This window comes from Sarcophilus harrisii, chromosome 3, assembly GCF_902635505.1.
Source record: "Sarcophilus harrisii chromosome 3, mSarHar1.11, whole genome shotgun sequence".
In the NCBI taxonomy this organism is placed as follows: Eukaryota; Metazoa; Chordata; class Mammalia; order Dasyuromorphia; family Dasyuridae; genus Sarcophilus; species Sarcophilus harrisii.
The window spans coordinates 378,830,576-378,858,132 of record NC_045428.1 but is presented as its reverse complement, the minus strand read 5'-3'; the positions used below and the strand labels follow the sequence as shown (position 1 = coordinate 378,858,132).

The following is a 27,557-nucleotide window of genomic DNA, read 5'->3' as shown; positions in this document are numbered from 1 at the left end:
ACACTTTTCAAAAGTCTACAGATGGTTTACATACTCTACTATTATTTAGCTTCTTCTCAGTACTATACAATGTTTTTTTTTCATGATTTAATTACCTATAATATTTTACTTGATGACTTGGACAAATGACTCTTAAGAATTATTAGTTCATAGAGATTTTCCTTTTGGTCAGTCTATTATGCCTTCTACCTTGTCAAAGTATTTGTTCTATTCTGTAAGAAATGACTAGCAAGATGAATACAGAGAAGCTTGGAGAGAATTACATGAACTGATGCTAAGTGAAATGAGCAGAACCAAGAGATCATTATATACCTCAACAACGATACTGTATGAGGATGTATTCTGATGGAAGTGGATTTATTTGACAAAGAGACCTAATTCAATTTCAATTGATCAATGATGGACAGAAGCAGCTACACCCAAAGAAAAAATACTGGGAAATGAATGTAAACTGTTTGCATTTTTGTTTTTCTTCCCAGGTTATTTCTACCTTCTGAATCCAATTCTCCCTGTGCAACAAGAAAACTGTTTGGATCTGCACACATACATTGTATCTAGGATATACTAGGACATATTCAACATATATAGGACTGCTTGCCATCTAGGGGAGGGGGCGGAGGGTGGGAGGGAAAAATCGGAACAGAAGTGAGTGCAAGGGATAATGTTGTAAAAAAATTACCCTGGCATGGATTCTGTCAATAAAAAGTTACTATAATAAAAAAAAAAAGTATTTGTTCTAAAATATAATGATGAGTATTCCTGTTTTTCTATCCCAATCATTGCTGCTGTCCTGGAAAAACAGAGTAATCACTTTCAAAAATAAGTGAAAATAAAGCAATGTTTTATCAAATAGAAGTATATGCATTGTATAGTTACTATGCAGCTTCTAGACTTCATATCACTGCACTGTTAGCAAATTCAGCTTAAGATATTCTTCCCATGGGAACGGATATACAAGGATTGCTGCTAAATAAATTAATAGTGGTGAAAGGGAGGGTTTCAAAAAATCTGGGAAGATCTATACAAAGTGAATAGGAAGAAAAGACAGAAAAGACAGCTCTTAGACAATATAGAACTCCTTTTTCTCTACATAATAACAGATATATTGTAAAGATAATAAACTATAAAAGACTTAGTACCCTGATCAAAACAATGACCTACTATAATTTCAAAGAATTTATTATAAAATATGCTATCTATATCTAGAAAGAGAATTGATGACATAGCCTGCACATTGAAGTATATTTTTTTCTTTCTTTTACTTGTTTTTTGGGGGAGGAGGCAAAAGACAAAACTAATAAGAAAAATTCGTTTTGCATGATTATGCATATTTGTAATAGGTCTTGTTTTTTCTTGCCTTCATGGATAGGAGAAGAGAAATGGGGAGGGAAAGAATTTGGTAACTAAAAAGAAAATCAATAAAGAAAAACTTCTGTGCTTTTAGCAAACAAATTCTACAAATAGATGCTAGAAATAAATAAGAAAATGAATAGATAAATGATTAAATAAATGAGAAAAGTATTGAAGACCTGGGGAAAAAATACCTGTTAATTCTGTCCATATGTTCCTCAAGTATGAAAGGTTTATCTTGATCAACTTTACACTGCATAAAAAGAGATGACAAAAATTTTGTCTCAGTTAATTTAAGGAATTAAAATAATGTGGAAACTTTAAAATTACTTTGACAATGATGGATTTAATACTTATTATTAATATGTTATGTATATTAATTATAGTTAATAAAATATAGATACATTAAGAGATAATAAATTATCATGTTTAAAATTATATCTACAATGGCACATAAATTTACATAATTTATACATGTTCAGTTTATGTTCAAAATCCAGATAGCATTATAAAGATAATAATTTATTTAGCACTTTAAGGTTTACAAAGCCCTTTACATACATTTCAGAATATCAAATATGCTTTGTTATAGACGGAAAATTACTTTAGACATTTTTAGTGTTTTTGTCAGTAATCATAAAAGATTCAAGTTTCTGGAGTGGAACCTCTAAACCATTGTGCTACACATTTCAACCCACAACATAGGTTTTGCATGACAAACTGTTCGCTTGTGGAAGAGGCACTAAAGAAGTGAAATTGTGACAAACATTCTTAAAATAATGTGTATATTCTGTAGACTATCAAAGGTGGAAAGGCCCTTCAAAAACATATAATCCACACTCAAGGATGAATTCTTTATGTATCATCCAATAATAAGTGGCAATCCAACCTCCTTATTAAGACTTCTATGATGAGAAACTCACTACTTCTAAAGACAGCATATATAGTCTTGGACTATGTTTATTAAGCTCTTCTTTGTACTGAGCCAAAAACTCAAAATCTTATCTCCTCTTTCATACTACTCTGTAATGTTTCCCAGGTCTATCACTAGGTATCTCTTCTGTAAGAGGAGACTGGAAGTAATCTCAGCTCTTAAACAACTTAGAACTCTGCATGAGTTCTCTCTCTCTCTCTCTCTCTCTCTCTGATCTTATAACTCATTTATATGAAAGACTATTACATGTACATATATATATATATATATACATCCCATGTAAATATATGTATATACCATATAAATATATATATATATTATGTAATATATATCATAATAGCTTAATAGAGTTCTTTTCATTAAAATCAGAGGTTAAACTATCAGTTGGAGTACCTTTTTGTGGTAAGTATCCAAGACTTCTGCCACGTTTTCTTTTGAAGGAGATTTCAGGGCCAACAAATCTTTCTCCAGCATAGGCAACTAAAGAGAAGAATTAAAGAATAACTGGAATCTCACAGAAAAAAAAAAATTTAAATATTTAAAATCTAAAAAACACTTTAAAAAAACAAAATGATCTGAGTTAGACATGATACTACATATTCTTAACTGAAACAATGACTTAATTATTCCTTCATGTAGGAAGGCATATTCCCATACATTAAATAGTACTTTCGGGAACTCAAGGTGGGGGGAAAGAGAAACTAAACAAGGAGAAATTATATCATCTACCTTTATCTATTTACTCTAGTCCCCTAGAGAGTCCCATCCTAATAAACCATTTCTTTTTACTTTTTATCAAGATACAAAAGGAAAACAGCAATCAGTCTTCATAGCTATTATTATTAATAATAAATAATAATTATTAATTATTAATAATATATATAGCTTTCTAAGAAACATTTCATAGGGGTCTTGTTTTAAGGAGTTGAAGCAAACAAATTTCCTTTGTGCTCAAAAACTATATGAGAAAACTGATACTAGTTTGAAAGGGTAACTTTTTCTTTATTTTAATTTAAGGGTACATTCACATTTGTCTCAGATTGATTTCTATACATGTCCCATTTACAGCAAGCTCACCAATCTACAAAAATTCTTCATTCTTTAAATCACAACTATATGGTCAAGTCTTATGTAACATGTCACATCTTATACAATGTCAATGGACAAATAAGGTATTTACATAACTTTAAGGATATGGAGCCAAGAGGACAAGAATACAGGCAGTCACTAAGCTGAACATTCCCAACATTACCCAACAAACAAGTTTAAAAGAATTCTTCAAATCAAATTTTGGAGCAGTAGAGCAAACAAGAAATCAAAGTGAGATTTTTCCAGCCTAAGACAACACAGAAGGTCAGCAGTAGAGGTCTGTGACTCTGGTATTGGAGCCAGCCTGGAGCACCATCATTGATGGTCATGACAACAGCAGCAGCAGTTTAAGAAGTTCTCAACCAGTCAGGAAGGAGTCAGACAACTGGTCAGAAAGGTTGCAAGGGATAATTTATTGCTGGTCCTGGGTACAGCTGATACACACTGGCAACTCTATTACCCTTAAGCAGTTCTGGGTTAAAATTACAAGATAGAGAGGAGCATTTGCGTTGCATCATAAGGCAGAAAGAAGCACCAACACTTGCAACTGCAAGGAAACAAGGGCCCATTCTGGATAAAGACCAGAGTACAGACCAGAAGAGCAGTGATCATACTTCTTCCCAAATCACACCACTTTGAAAGCACCAAAAATTAGAAGGTCCCCCAGAACTAGCTCTGAAAACAGCAACACAAAAAAAGTCTGAAGCTTGGGATACTGACTTCCCGTCACCACATGAGCCAAATTTTAGCATAATGTTCAAAATCAAAAAATAGGCTGGGGAAATGAGCAAACAACAAAAAAAGAAAAAGAAAAAGAAAAACTTGACCATAAAAAGCTAGTATGGTGGCAAAAAAAAAAAAAAAAACTCAAGATATACACTAAAAAGAAGACAATAGTGCAAAAGGGTTACAAGCAAAGCCTCAAAGAAAAATGCCCACTGGACACAAGCCTAATCAGAATACCTGGAAGAGACAGAGAAAAAGATAAGAGTAGTATCATAAAAATTGGGGAAAGAAATGTGATTGATACAAGAAAATCATGAAAAGAGAATTAGCAGTTTGTTAAAAGAGGCATAAAAAAGTACTTTAAAAAGGTGGGGGGAACACTTAAAAAGACAGAATTGGCAAAATGGCAAAATAGGCACAAAGATTCACAGAAAGAAAAAAAAAAAGAACTCCTTAAAAAGTAGAACAGACCAAATGGAAAAGGAGGTACAAAAGCTCATTGAAGAAAATAATTCCTTAAAAATTAGAATTGAGCAAGTGAAAACTAATGAAAAAGACATAGAGAAATAATAATAGGCAGAGCCAAAATTGTGAAATAAAAGGAGGAATTCACCCAACCTCTTCCTTAGAACACTCCAAATTTCTTTAAATAAGTATTCTAAACAAATTTTAGGACTTCAGAACACCCCAAAAGACAGAGAAGAACATTTTCCAGCCAAAAACAACTCAAGAAGGCCAGTAGAAAAGGTCTACAATACCAGGATGGGAGTTCAGTGTGCAGTTCTAGTGCAGGTTGTGTAGTTCCAGGCCTGGTCTGGGCCCTAGCCCTGGCTCCATGCCAGTGAGCAGCAATACTGGCAGTTTCTAGACCTCTCAGCCCAGAAGAAGATTGGGAAGGTAAGCAGAATAGGTCTGTGGAACCAGGGTGGGAGCCCAGCACACAATCCCAGCACAGGCTGCACTAGTACAGCCCCAACCCCAGTCCCAAACCAAGCCCAGGACTCTCCTGATTCAGCACACTAGATCTTACAGCTACAGTGGGGTAGGGATACTTCTAACAGTTCCAGGGTAGAAAAGAGTGCTTGTGGTTGTCCTACAAGGAGCTCAGAAAATAGCTACACAAAATCCCTGAAGCTTGGAAGAGTGGATATTCCACCCGGAAAACAGAGCCCTACTTTAGCAAAAAGTTGACTAATACGCTAAGAAAATAAGCAGATCACCAAAAAAAGTTTCTGACCATAATAAGTTAGTAAGATAACAAGGAAGATCAAAACTCAAAAGAAGATAACAAAACTTCTATATCTAAGGGCTCCAAGAAAAATAGGAGTTAGTCTCAGGCTATGTAAGTCCTCAAAAGGGATTTAGAAAATCAAGTAAGAGAGGTAGAGGAAAAATTAGGGAAAGAATTGAGAGTGGTACAAAAGGAAATACAAAAAGCATTAAAGGAGAAGAATGCTTTAAAAAAGCAAAATTGGCCAAATGGGAAAAGAGGCACAAAAACTCACTGTGAAAAATAATTCCTTAAAAGCTAGAATTGAACAAACGGAAACTAATGACTTTATGAGAAATCAAGATACAATAAAAACGAAAAAACATAATTTAAAAATTATTGGTCTATCTGAAAACCATGATCAAAGAAAGGAGCCTAGACATCACCTTTCAAGAAATTATCAAGGAAAACTATTCTGATATTCTAGAATCAGAGGGTAAAATAGAAATTGAAAGAATCCATTAATCACCTTCTAAAAGAGATCCCAAAATGAAAACATCCAGGAATATTGCAGCCAAATTCCAGAATTCCCAGGTCAAGGAAAAAATATTGCAAGCATCATCCATTGGGAAATGGCTGAATAAATTATGATATGTGATTATCTATGGGAAATGATGAGCAGGATGATCTAAGAAAAAAATCTGGAAAAGTCCTCCATGACCTGATGTTGGAATCCTTACAAAGTGTTGAGTCATTAGAGTTGATAGAGACAATAATTATCTAATATAGCATGGTTCAGTATGATTGATCTGATCCTACAAGGAGATGTTATGAGCCAGAAGAAACAAGGTACTAAGTGGAACTGAGAAACAATGCTTGTGTTCACACCTTTAGAGAGCTCATATAAGCAAGAAGTATTTAAGTACTCATTGGAGTTCACAAGTATGGGAGATTCACAAAGTTAACTTTGTAACTTTGTGAATTCACACCTCCCTTGAAGCTCTTAGGACCAGAGAGCACTCTGGGAGGAAACCCATAATCCCACTCTCAGATCTCATAATCCCACTCTCTCAGAGGAGAAGGTAAACTTTGGGAGATCATATATAAGAAGCAGACAGAGGCTCAGTCAAGAGTTCAGCTGAAAAGATTGAGAGGGGAGCGTCAAGTGAGTTCAGCCAGAAGCCTCTTTCGGAGGCAAGAGAGATTCATTCCATCTTCCACCTTTGTGCTGGCTGGAGGCTGAAGAAAGCAGAGACAAAGGACAACTGCAAGAGCTCTTGGAACCACGCAAAAAGATAGGCCTCTAAGAAAAACTAACCGGGCTATACTGAAGGACACAATAAAAGATTTGAACTTTTATCAGCTGGCTGTATTTGGAGTGATTATTATTTTTAATTGAAACTAAGGCTGCCTCCAGAAAACCTCCCCAAGAAACCTGTTCCCAGAGAGAACCATTATATTTTAAACAAGAAAACACCACAACCTGAAGCACAGTGAAATGTACTGTATACAAAGTAATATAATAGTTCTGGGATGGCCAGCTGTAAATGACTTTCATATTTTCAGCAGTATAATGATCCATGACTACTCTGAAGGACTTCTGATGAAAAATCCTATCCATACTCAGAAAAATACAGATTGAAGCACTCTCATTCTCTTTTTCTCTCGCTCTCTAACTTAATTTTTCTTGAGGGTTTTTATTTTCATTAGGGTGGGAGATCTATGTTTTCTTTCACAACTTGAGTTTTATGGAAATGTTTTGCAAAATTTCACATGTAGTAGATGATAAGGGAGACAATCTGGAACTCAAAAGTTTTTTTAATGAAAAAAAGATTTTAAATGTAACTGGCAGGGAATAAAACAAAAGCAAAAGAAGAAAAAATAACGAAGGAAACGTGACATATCTCATGAGAAAAACAACTTAGAAAACAGACCAAGGAGAAATAATTTAAGATTTATTAGAGTGTCAGAAACCACAATAAAAAAAGAATGTAAACATCTTATTTCAAAAAAATTGTAGAGGAAAATTATCCTCATATTTTAGATTCAGAGAATAAAATAGAAATTGAAAAAAATTCAATGCTGACCTCCTATAAGAAGTCCCAAAATGAAAACTCCCAGGAATATTATAGTCAAATTCCAAAGCTCCCAAGTTTAGGAGAAAATATTGCAAACAACCAGAAAGAAACAATTCAAATTCATGGAGTCAAGATTACACAAGATTTAGCAGCTTAAATGAGCAGAGGGCTTAGAATATGATGTTCCAGAAGGTAAAAAGTTGGGACAACCAAGAATAACCTAACCAGAAAAATTTGACATTCAAACACAAGACTCAAAGAAAAGCATAAAAAAGGGACTCAAGAAAGTTGAAATGCGTATATTCCTATATGGGAATATATGCAACTCCTATCATCATCAGATGGCAGTTAGAAGGAGTCTACTAGAAAGTATGACTATAAGATGATTATGGTGGGGGTAATTTCCAAAAAAAAATCAAAGAGGGAGAAAGAAGAAAAAATAGAATAAGGGAATTTTTCTCAATAAGTTTGCAAGGAAGAGCTTTTATAGTGGAGAGAAAAAATGCTTGAACCTCATTCTCTTTGGAATAAGTTCAGAGGGAAGAATATAATACACACTCAGGTATGTATAGAAATCTCTCTCTCCCAAAAGGAAAATAAGTGAAGAAGGGGATAAAAAAATAAAGTGTAGGGGATGGTAAAGGTAGGATGTGTTAAAGGATGCAGTGATCAGAAAACTTTTGAGGAGAGAGCACTGAAAGAGAGAGGAAGATAAACAAAAGAAAATCAGATGTAGGGAAATACACAGTTAACCATAATAATTGTTAATTATGAATGGGATGAGCTCACCCATAAAACACAAATAGCATAACTGATTAGAAACCAGAATCCAAAAATATGTGTTTATAGGAGACATATATGAAACAGAAAGATATGCAGACAGCTAAAATAAAGGGCTGCAAAAAAATCTATTATGCTTCAGTTGAAATAAAAAAAGGCAAATCAAGCAAAGCAATAGACCTAAAATAGGAAATTAGGGAAACTACATTGTGCTAAAAGTACAATAAAGTAATATCAAAAAATTTACAATATAATATCAAAAAACTTTATATTAAGTTTCTCTGAAAGTCCTCATTTCTTAAATACATGTAGAAGTGAGTCAAATTTATAAAAATAAGATCCATTCTCCAATTGTTAAATGGTCATAGGATATGAACAGGCAGTTTTCAAAAGAAGAATTAAAGCTATCTATTGTTCAGTCCTTTCAGTTATGTCCAACTCTTTGTAACTCTTTAAGCCAGATTTGAATTCAAGAATTTGAGTTTTCCTGACTTCAGGCCTGGCACTCTATTTATGTGACATCCATCTCTCCTAGTAGTATCTGTAGTCATATGAAAAAATGTTTTAAATTAATATTGATTAGAGAAATGCAAAATGAAACCAATATGAGGTGCCACCTTCAGAAATGACATATGCTAGAGGGATGGGGAAAAATGAGTATACTAATAAACTATTAACAGGACTGTGAACTGGTCCAACCATTCTGGAGTACAATGTGGAACTATACCTACAAGGCTATATAACTGTGCATACCCTTTCACCCAACAATACCACTACTAGATCTGAATCCCAAAGAGAAGAAAGAAAAAGGAAATGAACACCTATGAACAAAAATATTTATAGTAGGCTCTTTTCTGGTGGTAAAGAATTAGAAAGTGAGGGAATGCCCATCAACTGGGTAACGACTGAACAAGTTGTGGCATAAAATTACATTGGAATTCTATTGTGTTATGAGAAATTATGGGGAAATTATGGGGAGGGTAGTCTCATGGCAAGACTATGTGAACTGATGCAAGGTTAAGTGAGAAGAACTAAGAGATACACATATAATATATATACATTATACATTCTAACAGCAATGTTGTAATGATGATCAATTGTGAAAAATTTGGCTACTCTGATCAAATGATCTAAGTCAAGTCTAAATAACTCATAATGAAAAAAATGCTATCTTACCTCCAAAAAGATAATTGATGAATTCTGTATGCAAACTGAAGCATAATTTTCTCACTTCATTTTTTAAAATTTTTAGTGATATGGCCAATATAGAAACACATTTTGCATCATTTTACATGTATTTTTGATTGATATTATTTTGGTTGCCTTCTCAGTGAGTGGGAGAGAGGTAGGAGGAAGGGAAAAAATTGAAACTCAAAATTTAAAAAGAAAACAATGTGAAAAATAAATAATATATATATTTAAAACTATAAACAAAAAAAGAAGATCTAATACATGAGGCTTACCTTATAAAACCTACCAATTTAGGGAATGATTATTCAATTTATAAAAGGCTTTGATCCAGGTTTCCTTTACATACATGCTCTTAAAAAGTTATTTTTATAATTTATTTTTATAAAATGAATTCCACTTTCTCACTGATGTTTATCATCATTTTGAGAAAGTACAATAAACAACACAAATAAACATTCATTCTTCCTGGAATGGTATGTAAATGAGAAGCGGGCATTCTAAGTTCAATCCTCTCCTTTGATGCTTTTAGTTAAAGATGGTAACTTTGATTTCAAATGTAAGGATCACTCAAAATACTAACATCAAAATTTACTGACATCTCTAAGGAGTTGTTTGGAATATTTCTGGTTGGATACCTAAGCCTAGAAGGGCTTTCAGAGACTTAAGTCACTACTTTACAATATCCATTGAGAAGTAAAAAGACTTGCTATCCATCACATAAAGAGGGAAAAGTCTGATGATATGCACAGAATTAATCTGTTCTATAACCACCTTCCAGTTATTCCAAACATTTCTAAATCAAGCTATTCTGGCAGAGAAAGTTCATTACAAAGATATATTCTCCTATTTATAGGTTTAAATTTCCAAGGCACATCTTTATAAAGAAGGGCTCAACTATACTTTATAATGTGATAACAGTGGGAGAGCTGCCTAAAAAACATGATTAAAAGTAATAAGAATAATGGGTAAACAACAGTAAATCAGAAATTAACATTAACTATCTCTAAAATGTTAATATCATTTAAAAACCAAGAATAAAATGTAATATGTGAAAAATATGTAGTCATATAATTTTACATACATATTTACAGTATAAAGTAAGATACAGTGTGTCTATATGTGTGTATCCAAGTGGATATATAATAAATATTTTGAAAAATCATTTGAAATGGCTCTTTATGGCTTTATACTATCTTTACAATAACCCTTGGCTGACATTTAAAAATTCTTTTAATTGACTATCATAACTGATAATAAAGTAAGAAGAAAGCTCAGAGCCTTTATGTAATAATATCAAAATAACCCTTAGCTTTTTTTCTTTTCCTTAGTAGAATTTTTGTAATCTCAGTTGTGATATTATATGCCTTGAATAAGTCCTTTTATCATCATGGGCCTCAGTCTACTCAAGTATAGGAGAGGACTGCTCTGGTTGTCTAATAAAAAATCCTTTCTACCCTAACATTCCATGATTCTGTAGATATGACTTTCTAATCTGATAGACCAGAATCAGGAATCCCAAATAAGTTACTTTTCACAGATAATGGGTATAACATAGCTGCCAGTTAATTTAAACTACAACAATTATCAACTGGGAGGAAACAATTAAAAATCTATAATTATTTAAAAGAAACTTTCTTGAAAAAACTATAGACATCCCAAATTAAAGTGTCTCTAGATCAGGCATTTTAAAAGTCTCAATAAATGGCTTTTAAATATATATATTCAACAAAAATATGATTTTTTTAAATCAGAAAACCAAAAAAATACTTCATTAGAGAAATCTAAATGGTTTTAAAATGGGATATGAATCCACTTAGTACTCTACATCTAACTTAAAGAAACTTACCAATTACTAACAGAGAAAAATGATCAATGCAATTACTAACAAAAGAAAAACCTGTGAAAATTCTTAAATTCTTGGAAAGTATTAACTGCAGATAAAAAGACAAAACCTATTCCAAAGAGAAGAGATGCAAAACAAAAATAGCTCTGAATGTTGAGTGTCTTGTTTAAAAAGGCAAAACACTAGAGGACAAATGATTTTGTTTTTTTTAATTGCTGATTCAGTAGTGAATTGTACAATGTATGCATAATGGGCATCAGGATAGCTGAGAGCTCATAGTCCTTTCTTCTCTTTGCAGGAAAATTTAAAAATATAGCAATTACCCTTCAATTCTCTCATTTTTTTCTCAAATATTTATTTAATATTTATCTCAAGACACCAAGAAAATACAATAAAAAATCTCAACCCAAAACACCAACAATTCAGAAACCTGACAAGAAAAATATCTCCCTCTTTTCTTATATTCTGACAACTTTCTCCCAATTTGCTACAGAAAGCTTGGATCCTAGTTCTGTTTTATTTGTGAATTATTTAAACTGAGAATAGTAATTTCTGATGATGTGTGTAACCACGCACAATTACCTTTAAATAATGCTATTTGAAGGTCCTGCATAGCCCATAATAATGGGATTTAACCTGTAATTTGCATCTGTATGAAATGAGGAATCAATCTTATTGGACCACTGGAAGGGCTAACTTTCTTATTCCTGTAGAAGGTATACAAAGAAAGTCCATCAGTAATCATGCATAGGAGTGTTCTCTCCTGTTTAGCAACAAACACAGTACACTGGAAACATGGGGAGAGCATGGGGATGGATCACTGAAAGTTAGTGATTGTAATTAACTATTCTGTAAGTACTATAACATCTGGCTCCAGCATTAAAACAAACAAAAAAACCTATTTACTCTGTCAAGGAGTCATATTTATAAATGACTGGCCTCACTTGCATATATGAAAGTAGCTTAAATGGGAAACACATTGCTACCAAAAGCAATAAATATAATTAGTCTGCTGTTAGGAAAGCAAGAATCATGAGGAAACATCTTCTGTCTTGAAAAGAATAGCCCAATTACTTAAAGAAAAGTGAGAGTATTATGGATGGACCAGATTCTGTGCAAAAGATATATTTCAAATAAATTATGAAGGAGTCAAATTTTTCAAAAACATTATTTCCCCCCTGACCAGCTGTACTCAAACTGGAATTTGTTATGACCATACCCCTAGCAAACCTTATTGCTAGGAAACTCATCATCCTGTTAATATGATTTACTTTCTTCCCCTGTCAGGAAGAAACTATTATCAGATAATTTCCAGACTATCCAGGAAGAACTTTTTAGCAACCCCCCTAGTCCATCCACCAACCTGTGGGGTATTTTCTAACCACCTTTAAGGATACAGATTAGCCTATCTTTAGACAGGTCTCAGACCTGTTCTGTCACCTGGCTCCCGACTCCTCCCTTTGAACACCCCCCCCCCCCCTGCCCTTTGCTTCTCAGAAGCCCGCAGGGCTATTTTCCCCTATAAAAGATCTGCTTAAGATGAAAATCTTTGCTAAATTCTCTTCAGGACTAAGCCCACTGTGAGACACTCTGTCTTCCTCATAGTGTCTTCCTTCTAATGGCACCTTTCTCTCCTAACTAGCTAACTGTGCTCAGTCTAACCTGCCATACAATGGCTTCTTCCCACCTTGTGGAATATTCCCTTTCTCCTGGTTAAATGTGAGTTCCTCTGAGGGAACATGTCTTTTTCCTTTTCCTATTATCTGCTCTCCCAACTCTATTTCATATCGGGTACTTATTGTATCCCTTCATTTTGTCTGTATCCCCTTTCCCCTAAATAAATCTACCTTCTGTCAGAGGGAATGGCCATCGTGAATTTGTCACATGTTTATTTTGAACTTATTTGCTATTCTGAACACATCACTGTGAAACTGCAACCTTGGTACTCCCACCTGGTCAGAACCCTCAGTGTCCCTCGGATTCTAGGCCTACAAGGTGGCCCCAAACCTCCCTTTAAATCAGGTGTCCAGGGCAGCCATCTCTTCATTTCTTACCAGCTGCTCTCTGGGGACTAAATTCCACCCTGCACCCCTGCTGGACACCTTCTCAGTCCTCTCTTTTTGTCTCCCCCCCATTAGATTTTAAACTCCTTGAGAGTAAGGATTACCAGCATCTGTCCCATAGGAGGCATTGAACAAATATTTGTTTACTGACTGGTTTTGAAAGCACTGAGAGAACATATCTCTTAGAGAACCCTGTAATAATTTTTCCTGTAATAAACTTTCCATATTTTATGCTTTGTTATATTTATTTCCTTCTACTGGAGTTTTACACAATGGACTTTTGTAAGGTTAGTCACACCTCTAATATCAAGTCATCTCATGAATGAAAAATGGAATAATACAAAATTCCTAACCTTGTCAGAGTCTACAAAGTGCGTAGCAATTCCTCCTTTTTGCACATCTCTACCTTTCAATCTGAATCCTGTGAGTGCCAGGAAGTAACCAAGTTTTCCTGAAAGGCGTGGTAGAAAATAACCTCCACCCACATCAGGGAAAAGTCCTGCAATTTAAGAAAATTTTTTAAAAATGAAAAGTGGTAGGACTGGTTCAAATGAATCAGATGAGGAGCAATTACCCACATAATTACATATTATATTTTAATTAGTATTATAAGTTACAATAGAGTTAAATTAGAAATGATTAAAATATTCATTAAATCCCATTAGATTGACTAAATGCAACATATGAAATTAAATTTAACTATGAGTTCATGCAAACTCATATACAGGGTTTTTCATGAGATAAGTAAAAAAAGCACACAAATTCCAAAGTCTAAATTTGATAACTGAGGTCTATTACCAAACCACAGATTTGATTGACCATGTCATTCTCTTGCTCAAGAAACTCCAGTGGCTCCCAACTGCCTCTCAAATAAGACTTCCAACTCCTTTGTTTAGAATTTAAAGCCCTTAATCTGGTTCCACCTAACCTTTCACATCTAATCAAATGAGCTCACTTGCTAGTCCCTTTTCATTTAGCTTTTCATCCTTGTGCCTTAGCCCAAACTGTCCTCCACTAAGCATTCTTTTCTCAGTTCTGCCTCTTAAGACTGCCTACTAAAATAACTTCGCATATATTGTATTTGTGTATATTTTTATTGGCTTACCAATGTAAACATTGTTTATTATTTATTATTATTATTCATGTTGTTTATTACCAACAGAATATAAATTACTTGATGGCAAGGATTCCGCTTTCGTATTTGTATACCAACACCTAATATAATGCTTGACACCCAGTAGGTGCTTACTGAATACATACATGTTCAATGAATGAATGAATTGAAAATCTAAAAATTAACTTATATATCAACAGTGGATAGAGTACATGGAGAAAGACCTGATTTCAAATCCAAGGAAATTAATTTAATCTCTGACTCAGTAAAATGGGCACGATATAGCATCTACTCCTCAAATATAATATAGGGATAAAATGAGATAATGTATGTAAAACTCTAGTTTTATATACTAGCTTTATATAACTATAGAGTATTATAAAAGAATTCTGAATTCTATTATTAATTTTTATATAGTATTTACAGTTAATAACCATATTTCCTCCCTTATTAACATTTAACCAAGTGTTTATACTATACATTTTCTATAACTCAATTACAATCTAAAAAACAATCTCCTGGCCATTACCTAGTAATAAATGATGACAATCCACTTGCAAATTATGCTAGTGATCATTATAAGCACTTGTTTTATAGTGCTTAGTTATACACTGAATAAAACAGGGCTCATTAGCTTTATAGAACTATCATCAGGTCCTCATTCAGGGGACTCGTGGTAAGCATATCTGTAAGTAGTCAAAAGATTTTTGGCTTCCTCTGGATAATAGTTTTAAATGTAAATGAATAAATACAAACTGACTTAAAAATCTTTTGTCTCCATCGGGTTGATTGCTCCAACAATTACAAAAATCTGAGATTTACATTCATTAATTTTTTTTAATACAGCAAACTAAAGATAAGTTTTCTTATTTTACATCAAATAGTACTTATTGACAAATGACATTATCACATTGGTTAAACAGTAGAGATCAAATATGAAAATCTCAAAAAATAGAAGGTTTTTGAAGACATCTAGTCCAAAAGGAATGAGCATTATTTGAACCAACAACCTTAAGTCTTCTGTCAACTTGGATAAATAATTCTTATAATATCCAGCACATCATAATTGATATTCAACTACAGTAAGTCTAGGATATGCAACATTTAAATAACTATTTAATTAATTATTAATCAGTTCTTTCACATAACTGCAATTATTATATGTTCAAAACAATACTTCTCAGACATTGCAAAGCTGACTCAGACTAACATAAAATGTTTACAAGATGATTTCCTCACAATAATACCATAACATAGATAACACAAGTATTAGTATAACATTTTACAGATTTAGAAACTGAGGTTAGTATTAGATGCAATTCAAACCCAAATCTCCTAACTTCAAGTCTAGCATTATTTTTATTAATATATACAAGAGTGGGTAGTAAATAATTTTATGCTCACTCTATTGTTTTCTAAATCTTTGAATGCTGACAACGTGTCAGTTTATATGGCAACTCTTTACTACCCTACATATTTGAATACCACATTTGAACCAAAGTTCAAATATCCTGTATAATTCAAGGACCAAGCTTTTTACCTACCTGACTTCTGTACCCGACAATGAAAAGATGTTCTCTTTTTCATTCATAACTATAATTATTACTAATAATCTTTTATCTTAGATCTTTAGCAATATATTTATATCAGATTAGTATTAAGATTTACTTTGCACAAATTATGTATTTAAGTAATAGAAAATCATCTACAAATTTTCTAATTGAGTTTATTTTCTATCATTTTCAACTTTTCTTTTATTTCTTTTATTCTACATAAGATTCCTCACAATTATTTCAACAATTTTCATGTAATTTGAAATATATTAAAAGAAGATAATACCAGAGGATAAAACTAAGAATAACTTTTACCTATTGCTGTTTCTGGCATAGCAAAAAGCGTTTTCTCTGTAGCTACTCGGAAATGCCCATGAACTGAGAGACCAACACCCTAAAAAAAAAAAGGAACAAAATATTATTTTTAATATTTTAAAATTTAATAATTTAATTAAAATATTATTTAAAATTAAGAATATTTAAAACAAAAAACTAAGACTATATGACAATATCAATAAGTTCAGAAAAATCTTTGAAAAATATTATAACTTATGCTAAAACTATTATCATAAGTATTCTATTATACAACTTCCCAAAAAAGCAAAGCATAGAAAGGCCTTAAGATTTTAAAATATTTAACTAAACATTAAGACTAGAATTATTTGGCAATGGAAAAAGAGTAGAAACTTGCTGCATTAATACAGGAATAGCCAATAATGCCTTTATTTTGCCATTTATAAAATAAAAAATTACTTGACTTCTTAGAAATGTTAGTTATAATAATAGGGCAAGAAAAAGAAATTAAAGGCATAAGTATTGGCAAGATGCAACAAAGCCATAGCTACTTGAAGAAAAAGAGGGTTTAATTAGAAAATTCTAGAGAATCAGCAAAGAAACTAAAAGCACCACGAAATTAGCAAGAAATGAAATATATCTATAAAATCATTAACATTTCTAGAAAGCAAGAATAAAAAGCCAAGAGAAAATTATGTTAAGAAAAATAAGATTCCAAAGAGGTATAAAGTACATAAAAATCTGAAAATCAATGTACTAAGACATTTAAAAACTATAAAAAACATTCTTTGCAGAACTAAAGGAAAGCATATAATTTTAGGAATATTCACTGTTGATGGCTAAGTTACTCCAATATAATAAAAATGGTAATACCTAAATTAACATATAGATTTAGTGTTATGCCAAACAAAACTACAAAAGGGTTATTTTATAGAATTGGATTAAACAATAATAAAATTTACATAGAAGAAAAAAAAAAAGATTTAGGTTCCCAAGGGAAACACTTTTTTAAAATGGGAAGTAAATGGGCATAGAACTTCTAGCCTTCATATTGTATTATAAAACAATAATTATGAAAACTATTTGTTACAAATTAAATAACATTAAAGTAATTGAATAGAACAAACTAGATAAATTATTTTAAAATGTAGTCAAGTCAGTAAAACCAAGAACAAACTACTTAGGATTCCCCATTTAAGAAGAACTAACAGAAAAACTGGAAAGTAGTTCACCAAAATATAGAGTTAGGCAAGCCATCTTATATGATTCATAAAAATAAATTTCAATTATCATTCACCATAAAAATAAAAGTTTATATCATAAAAAATTAAAAAGTAATGGAAAAAGGTAACATAATTATGACTAGGAAGAAAATTCTTAATCCAACAATAGGTAGAGGATTTAATAAAGATAAAATAAACAGTTTTGATTACATGAACCTGCACAGTTTTTTGCATAAACAAAATTAATGTTGCAAGTTAAGGAGGAAGAGAAGAAATTATATAGAATAAAGGAAATTTGCTGCTTCTGGAATAGAAATTCCAAGGGTATAGGGGAAGGGAGGTTAGCATTTGATTTGGAGTGAAAAGGTTAGGAAATGGAAATAAGGAAATGATAGCATAGGACAGGGAATGAGGTTTGGATAATAACCTGTACAGCATTTCAGAATCACTGGAATGTACAGGGAATGCTCAGCTTCTATATAACATTATACCATTAAATCCAAATCTGGCTTTACTTCTGGATGACTCCTCCTTTCATCTAAGGTCACTCTTTACTCCTCTGGGTACTGGTGCTGAATTGTCTGCAAGGCCAGGATGCTGGGATGCCAGCAAATCTAAAAGCCCGTTCTCCTGAATGCTTGAAACTCACAAGGATTATAATCTATAAACCATTCCAAAATTAGAAAATAACAAAAGGCAAGCCACCAGGACCAAAGCCCGTTTTCACAGAGGTACATGTAGCCTCATGTTGGAGAAGACCCAAGGTCTCTCCCACTATTGCACTGTCTCTCATTAGATGTTCATTAGCAAAGTAATCAAATCAAGAGTGTTCTGCAAAAAAAAAAAAAAAAAAAAAAAAAAAAAAGAGGACCACAGCTTTGGTTGCTAATTGTTTTTAATATCTCTACAACCAAGGGAAGAATAATATTTTTACATCCATAAGATAAAATACATAGGAAAGGAATATGGATGAAGGAATCCCACAGTATATTATATATGTGATAAAATAGTTTAAAATATCTTTTTAAAAGTTCACAGGTCCCAATAACCTTAAACTTAAGATTTTCAATCAAATATGCCAAGGAGCATATTGGCACATGACTCAATCAAACAAATATTTACTAAGCACTACTATGTACCAAGCACTACACTAAGCATTTAGGAATATTAAGAACAAAAAAAAAATAGTCCCTGCTTTAAGGGAGCTTATATCCTAATAGAGAAATCAGCATGGACATACAGAAGTACATGCAGAACATATATAAAATGAATGCAGGGCAGATCAGCATTAGCAGCTGAGGAGATTAGGAAAAGCTTCATGTAAAAGATAAGCTGAGCACACAATGAAACTAAAGATTCCAAAAGGTAAAAAAAGCAAGAAGAAAGAACATACCAGACTCAGGGAAACACAGGGAAATGCAATAGGGAGGGCAATAAGGTTGGAATTTGGGCGCACAGAGGAGAGTAATAGGTAAGACTGGAAAGCTAGGAAAGGGAAGGTTGTTTAGAATTTAAATGCCAAATGGAGACTAATTATAATAATGAATAATCTACCCAGAAGCTAGATGGAAGTAATACAGGAATTAGAGCCTTGATTCAGCTAAGATGGACAGAGAGTCCTTGTTCTACAGAATGCTCTGTTCTACACTTTATCTGTTAAGTGGAACCTAGAGCTATTCTCTCTTTAGAATGATTGGAGTGGGTAGCAATGTATGGCAATCTCTTGCAACAGGGTTTCCAGGGATACGATTACTGAACTGTTAACTTCTATACCCCTAAATTGTTATTGTTATGCGATTCACTCACACACACACACACACACACACACACACACACACACACACACAATTTGAGGCTACTTGTTTTTTTTTTTAAGAGTGAAAAGATAGTTGTCAATAAAACATGCAGTGTGTGAACTGCACAAAATTAATATTCACTTCTCAAAAGGTCAAATGCCTAAATTTAAGTCACATATGTTCACTGAAAGCAAAATCACTTGCATTGGCTGAGCTCCTACACAGCTCTGTTACAGTATCAGAGAGTACTCAACAATATTCATTCAGTGTCAGTACAAAAAGTACCTAGAAATTAAGCTTGTGTGTTCAGTCTAAAACACAAACATTAATTAGTCCATGTAAATAAAAGCACCAGTATTAATTCTTAGGTTTTAATGCTTAAAATTAGTTAAAAAAAGAAAACAAAAAAACAAGCCTACCTTTGGAATTGCTGGCCTTTACACCTACATAGGTTCTGGGAAACAAAGCATCTCTCCTTCCACAATGCTAGCACCCTGTTGCTAGCCCTCTTTGCTTCACATCTGGACTAATGAAATAGTCTCCCTGCCAGTTGGACAATTCAGCTGATAAGAGAGAACACTAGGCCTGGAATCAGTAAGGAGTGAGTTCAAATTCAGCTTCAGATATGTACTAGCTGTGTGATCTTGAGCAAGTCATTTAACCTCTGCCTACCTCAATTTCTTCAACTATAAAATGAGGATGATAATAACACGTACATCCTAAGATTTTTGTGAGAATTAAATGAGATATTTGTCAAGTACTTAACAAGAAGCAGGCACATAGGTACTTAATAAATGCTTTTCTTCCTTCATGCTTTTTCTGGTCAAAGTCCCTCTTCAGTCTATTCTCTCTTTAGCTGTCAAAATTATTTTCATACAGCATAGGTCTAATTGTGTCATCCTCCCTACTCAATAAATTTCACTGGCTCCTTATTACCTTCAAGATTAAATATAACTTCTCCCAACCTTTCCAATTTTCTTCTACCTTCAAGTCCTAGTTAAAATTCCAGATTCTACAGAATTATTTTTTAATTCTTTCCTAATTCCCAGTCCTCCTTAATTCTGGTGTCCTTCTTTTGATTTTTTTCTAATTCACCCTTTATTTAACTTGATTATATATGGTTGTTTGCCTTTTACCACTCTCTGTATCCCCTTTTACGATTCTTTGTATCCCCAGTGCTTAGTTAGCACAGTGCCTGACACATAATAGGCACTTAATAAATGTTTATTGATTAACTGATACATTGACTCCCAAATAAGCTTTATAGGTTGTTCATCCAATAGTAAGTCATAATGAGTCTAATAGTCTTCATCTAAATGATTTTTCCTCTGTAAATAGCCCGGCTAAACTTTTTTGAATGATTATATATCTCTTACAGGAAAAGAATTTCCATGCTCTAGTACTTGATGCAATCACCACAATGTCATTCAAAACTAAGAATATCTAGATCTCACCATCTACAAGGACTTGCTCTTCCATTTAAACTTTGTGCCAGATCCTTTTTATCACATTTATACACAGTTCATTATGTGCCTCATTTGATATTTATGTTTAGGGAGTCAAAGAACAAGTCTCACTGCGTCGTTATATCTTTCAAGGAATCTTGAGGGATTTTTATTGGAACAAAGTCTTCAAAGGTAGTTTTATTCTATTGAACGTCTGTTTTGGTTTTTAAATAATAAACATCTTGTATTCCCTCCATCTTTAAGTTGTGTGATAGTAGAGATACACTTAAGTGGTGTTATGCCATTTCTGAAAGCTTGTCTGCTTCCTACTTACACATTCACAGAAGATACTCTTGATACATATGGAGACGATTCTCAGAAAAAAAAAAAATATGGAGATGGAGAAGCAAGCCTTTAAGGCGTTGGTTGTAGATGCTCTTACAGAGATCTTTTTTCAGTATTAAAAAGAAATGGGACTTATTTTTCTATCCATTTGGTATCTGTTCGTTCATATATATTGTGAATTGATCCTTCAACACCATCTCAATTGTAATCTTCTAGCACAAGATGTTTGGTTTAATGTGGCTACTTTTTTTATCTATGTATTCCTTATTGCCACAGATACCACCTCTATAACATAATTCCTGTGTTATAGTCTTAAATGTGGCAGCTCTATCATCCTTGATGATGAAAACAACTTATTATTTAAAACAAAACAAAACTTGATGGCTCTTTTTCATTCTTCTTCTGTTGTCCATTTTTTATCTTTAAATGATTTCAGGATGACTTTGCTTTATTTGGTTCTCTTGCCAAGCTTTCTTTAAATTGGTTTTAACCTTCTTTGCTTCTCTCTGTTTTAAGAGGGGTTGCTACTTATAACCCACAATGATGAAATTACAGATCTTCTGGTTACTGGAGTATTTTGACCATCTCAGCTTGCTGCCTACACCAAAAATCATGCCTTGAAAGAACTTCAGCTCAAAGGTCCTGAGCCTCTGAATAGTGACTGCCTCTCTTGGAACCTTACCCTCAAGGAAATCTCTAGTCATGTATCACTTCCCCCATTCCCCACCCTAATTTATCTCCTTCAAATCACATCATCCTCAACAACCATTTCCCAATGAGAAGTAAAATTGTAAGGTTTTGTTTCCATAATTGAAAAGTTTCACTGCTCCCTTTCTGTTGCCATGGTAGAGAAGTGTATGGTATAAGTTTTAGGATCAATACATCCTTGCTAAAGAGAATTAAAGAATGTCTTAAGTCAACAGAAGTATCCAAAGGTGCTAGTTGAATACAAATCACCTGGGCACCTCCCCCCCCAGGAAAGCTAAGATTTTAATTGATCATGCTTAATAATTAATAAGCCTCATGTATTTTAATTTCTCCTCCTTTAAAGAGACAACATTTACCATTTTTGGACATATGATGTCAAGATTAGTCACTTTGGCTGAAAAGTGTTAAGTGATAACAGCTTTCTTTAAAAAAATAATCTTAGAAAATCAAATATAGTTTTAGAAAGGACCTCTAAAATCACCAAATTCTATTTGCTTATTTCACAGAGAAAAATAATAATGTAGCACGTTAAGATTTGCAAAGTATGTTTTATTTGAGAGAAGAAAATTGAGGCCCAATGGAAGTGACTTATCTGCATTCACACATCTACTTAATGATAGAGTAGAACTTTTGTCTATACCAGGTCTTTTCTCAAATTCTTATAAAATCATAATTCATTTTTCGGGATTTGTTAAAACAAAAAAGGTCACATATTTCTACATTGTATTAGAATGAGCGATTCAAATGACTACATAAAATAATTTAGATTTCTCAGTTTATTAAAGCTGGAGTGGAAAAGTTCTCACCCACAAACCAGATACAGTATTTAACTTGATTTCATATGATTTCTGCCAAGTTTTATAAAATGTATTATCTGCCGGATGTCCCCCCCACTATAGTTAAGAGCAACAGAGTTATACAAATATTTTAAAAATTGTACTTGCACAATTTACTCTTAGCTGGCAATCTGAGAGAGAAAAGACAACAGAAAGTAAGTGCCAAACAAGCTGAGGTTTCTAATTGAGGAGTTGATAGAGATGATCAGTTGAAGACATTAGAAGGGCTCTTCATATAGAACCATGACCAAAAGGCTATCAAACTATACATACCCTTTGATCCAGCAGTGTCTCTATTGGGTCTGTATTCCAAAGAGATCATAAAAAAGGCAAAAGGACCTACATGTGCAAAACAGTTTGTGGCAGCCCTTTTTCAGTGAATGCCCATCAATTAGAGAGTGGCTAAATAAGTTATAATATATGAATGTTATGGAATATTTTTGTTCTATAAGAAACGAACAACAGGATGATTTTAGAGAGGCCTGGAGAGATTTACATGAACTGATGCTAAGTGAAGTGAGTAGAACTAAGATAGCATTATGAACAGCAACAATTAAAATTATACAATAATCAATTCTGATGGACACATGGCTCTTTTTAACATTGAGATGATTTACGTCAGTTCCAGTGGTCTTATAATGGAGAGAGTCATCTGCACCCAACAGAAGGACTGTGGAGACTGAGGCAGGACAAAACATAGTATTTTCACTTTTTTGTGGTTGTTTGCTTGCATTTTGTTTTCCTTCTCATTTTCTTTCCTTTTTGATCTGATTTTTCTTGTGCAGCATGATAATTGTGGAAATATTTATAGAAGAATTGCACATGTTTAACATATATTGGATTACTTGCCATTCAGGAGAGAGAGTGGAAGAAAGGGGGAAGAAAAAAATTTGGAACAGAAGGTTTTGCAAGGGTGAATGTTGAAAACTATACATATGTTTTGAAAATAAAAATCTTTTAAAATAATTTTTAAAAAGAAGTGGGGTTCCTGATCCCTGGATCTAGGCCAATAAAGAAGGAAGTTCTAATTAATGGAGAAGGATAAAGGGGAGATAAAGCTCTTCTAAGATCAGACTCCTGAAAACTAGAGACACAGGAATTCTTACATCTGTTTAAGAGTCATCAGATAATGTACTTCTACATCACAAGATTTGGAGGAAAAAAACTATTAATCTGAAATCTACACATAAATGTGTTATTATTATATTACCCAACAGCTTTATGTAGGGTACATCAAGGTACTTCTGCTTACTTCTCAAAGTCTAAAAAAGCCTGTACATTTTCAGTGGAAAGAATGAGTATAAAGGGAGATAAGAAAGGCAAGATGACATAGATGAAAAGCTGCCTTGAAGTCATGGACACTTTAGTTCAAATCCTGCCTCTGATTCATATTTGCTCTATAAGACAAGTCAATTAAGGCCTCCATTGGGCATGAGGCAATTATCTAGATCAGGGGTCCTCAAACTAAGGCCTGCAGGCCAGATGCAGCAGCTGAGGACATTTATCCCCCTCACCCAGGGCTATGAAGGCCCTTTAAAGGCCCACAAAACAAAGTTTTTGTTTTTACTATAGTCCAGCCCTCTAACAGTCTGAGGACAGTGAACTGGCCCCCTATTTAAAAAGTTTGAGGACCCCTGATGCAGATAGATAGAGCCTTTACTAGAGGTAGGCACTGTGTGAAACTGTAAGAATACAATAAAGTATAAGAAAAAGGGGGCAGCTCATTGGTGTAATTGATAGAGCACCAGCCCTGAAATTGGGAGGACCTGAGTTCAAAATCTGACCTAAAAAACTTAATACTTCCTAGCTTTGTTACCCTGGGCGAGGGTGGGAGGGAGGGGACGGAGGCGGGGAGGGAGGGGACGGAGGCGGGGAGAGGGGACAGAGGGGGGAGGGAGAGAAGAAGGAAGGAAGGAAGGAAGGAAGGAAGGAAGGAAGGAAGGAAGGAAGGAAGGAAGGAAGGAAGGAAAGAAGGAAGGAAGGAAGGAAGGAAAAAATTAATTCCTATCCTCAGGGAGCTAATACACATTACTTTATGAATCATCTTTGGAGAGAAAAATCAGAGCAAAAGGGAAAAATCATGGGAGAGATTTAAAAGAAAACACAGAAAAAAGAAGTGAACACAGTATGTGTTAGATGCAGATGGCATTTTCTGTCCCAAGTCTATTGGGATTGTTTTGAATCACTGAACCGCTGAGAAGAACCAAGCCTTTCATAATTGCTTGAATTGAATTGAATGAATAATTTCATTCTCTTTCTTGCTGTTATTGTGTACAATGTATTCCTGGTTCTGCTTGTTTCACTCAGATATATAGGGGGGAAAATCTAACTTCTGCAGTTGTTCCCAGAGACAATCATTTATTTGACTGAAAATTAAAGGGAAAAAAACTGAGAGGGGACTTTGTTGAGGCTGGACACCAAATGATGAAGTTGGCACTGAATGATGGGGTTCAGTAGCAATTCTTAATTCAAAACTGAAAGTGCAAGGTTCAAGGCACATGGGAAGAATTCATAATAGCTTTCTTTGCGCCAAAAGGTACCCTTGTTTTTGAGAAAAGGTTACAAACAAAATGAAGAGTTAAAAATAGACACAAGGAGTGGTAAATTCAAAATAGATTTGGAAGAACATACAGTTAGCAAACAAACAAAAAAAGGTTTTTTTAACAATTAACAAAGGAAAAGACAAGTTCTCTAGTGGAACTCATAATTAACCAGAAGAAAAGGAATACAGCATAAGATGGGAATATGCCATTAACTGGCAAACTGATTCCATTAGAGGATGTTAGTTAGCTATAAAGACACCATGAGACACTGAAGAGGGAGGTAGAGGAAAGACACTAAGGGCAGAACACCCTGGCCGGCTAACCCAAAAAGAATTCAGCAAAGATGGCACAGGCCATGGGCAGATTTATGGGGAAAATTTAATACTGGGAGGTTGACATAACTTGGCTTTCTGATTGGATACAGTAAGATGGGTTTTCTCAAGACTTCCATAGGGGTGGGACTGTAAGGCTGAGCTGATCCCCATCAGTGTCCTTCTCTGTCTGCCGCAGGAAGTATTAAAATCTTGTCAGTACTTCAGGCTTTCTCTGCCAACCCCACTTCATCAACTTGAATAACTTGAACACTACAGGTGATGCAGTAAATGGAGCCTATACTCAAAAAGACTTGAGTTCAAAATCCAGCCTCTGATACACACTAGCTGTGTGACTCTGGCTAAGACACTTAGCCACCAAATCACTTAACCAATTGGTATTGGTTCAAAAATAGAGATGGAAAACAATGGAACAAACTAGAAAAAGGATAATTAGAAACAGTGGCCCTCACAGGGGACTCCTAATTTGACAAACTAGAAAACAAAAATCACTTAGGAAAGAATTCTCCATCTGATTTTTAAAAAGCTCTAATTGTCTCTGTATATAAAATTATAGAAACTGAAATAGTCGTAGCATAATCCCTTGTAGCTTTGAGAAACAATTTTAAAATGCTTCCTATACCTAATACTATTCAACATACTAATGTAATGATTGAACTCCTATATTGTATTTTAAAAATAGGTAAAATAGCAAAGTGATACAATTATATTTCCATAAGATAATTAACTTTAAATTGTGCACCCATTATATGCAATTATTTGAATGCTTTTTGCAAAATACTCCTTTTTATTATATGGTTTTTCTAAAGTATCCTTTTAAAGCTTTTAGAGTTAAATGAATAGATGGCATATTAAGAATTCTTTTTCTTCTATAATGAAATACGGTTTGTCCTTTAATTGACTCAGATGATAATGAAACTTGACAAGTTAAGGAGCAATTCTACAAACTAAATCAGAACTAAATTTTATTTTATTTTTTTTTTAATTTAATAGCCTTTTATTTACAGGATATATACATAGGTAACTTTACAGCATTAACAATTGCCAAACCTCTTGTTCCAATTTTTCACCTCTTACCCCCCCACCCCCTCCCCTAAATGTCAGGATGACCAGTAGATGTTAAAATATATTAAAATATAACTTAGATACACAATAAGTATACATGACCAAAACATTATTTTGCTGTACAAAAAGAATCAGACTCTGAATTATTGTACAATTAGCTTGTGAAGGAAATCAAAAATGCAGGTGTGCATAACTATAGGGATTGGGAATTCAATGTAATGGTTTTTAGTCATCTCCCAGAGTTCTTTTTCTGGGTATAGCTAGTTCAGTTCATTACTGATCCATTAGAAATGATTTGGTTGATCTCGTTGCTGAGGATGGCCAGGTCCATCAGAACTGGTCATCATATAGTATTGTTGTTGAAGTATATAATGATCTCCTGGTCCTGCTCATTTCACTCAGCATCAGTTCGTGTAAGTCTCTCCAGGCCTTTCTGAAATCATCCTGTTGGTCATTTCTTACAGAACAGTAATATTCCATAATTTTCATATACCACAATTTATTCAGCCATTCTCCAACTGATGGACATCCATTCAGTTTCCACAGAACTAAATTTTAGAGGACCTTTTAAATTAAGCCAAAACATTGCCATGTACATAAATTTTATTTTAATTATTTACCTAAGTGGTACACAAGCAGCCAGGTGGTACAATGCACAGAATATTGGAATCAGGAAGCCCTGAATTCAAATTATGCCTCAGATACTTATCATCTACATGATCTTGGGCAAATCACCTAGTCCCTGTTATTTCAGTTTGCTCATCTATAAATAGGAATGGTAAAAGATCTGTTTCAAATTTCTCTGACAAGGATTTGATATTCAAGATAACAAACAATTGAGAGAAAGGAATGTATATGTACATACAAAAGTATACGTGTGTGTATAAAATACACAAATACATATATATGCACACATATATAACCAATAACTATTACCCACGAGATAAAAGATCAAAAGATAAGGACAAACAGTCCTTTAAAAAGCAGTTGAAAAATATTAACTTGAAAGAATACTCCAAATCATTAATAAAAGAAATGC

At 33.5% G+C, this 27,557-nt stretch overlaps 1 protein-coding gene across 1 annotated transcript in view; it reads right to left on the bottom strand.

Moving 5' to 3' along the window:
* Positions 1-27,557, bottom strand: part of HIBCH (3-hydroxyisobutyryl-CoA hydrolase) — a 91,885-nt gene that overhangs the window by 28,342 nt on the left and 35,986 nt on the right. The window contains exons 7-10 of the mRNA XM_003764047.4: positions 16,247-16,325; positions 13,618-13,763; positions 2,678-2,764; positions 1,545-1,603 (exon numbers count right to left, since the gene is read on the bottom strand). Of these exons, the coding sequence (XP_003764095.2) occupies positions 1,545-1,603; positions 2,678-2,764; positions 13,618-13,763; positions 16,247-16,325 (371 nt within the window). The remainder of the gene's footprint in view (positions 1-1,544; positions 1,604-2,677; positions 2,765-13,617; positions 13,764-16,246; positions 16,326-27,557) is intronic.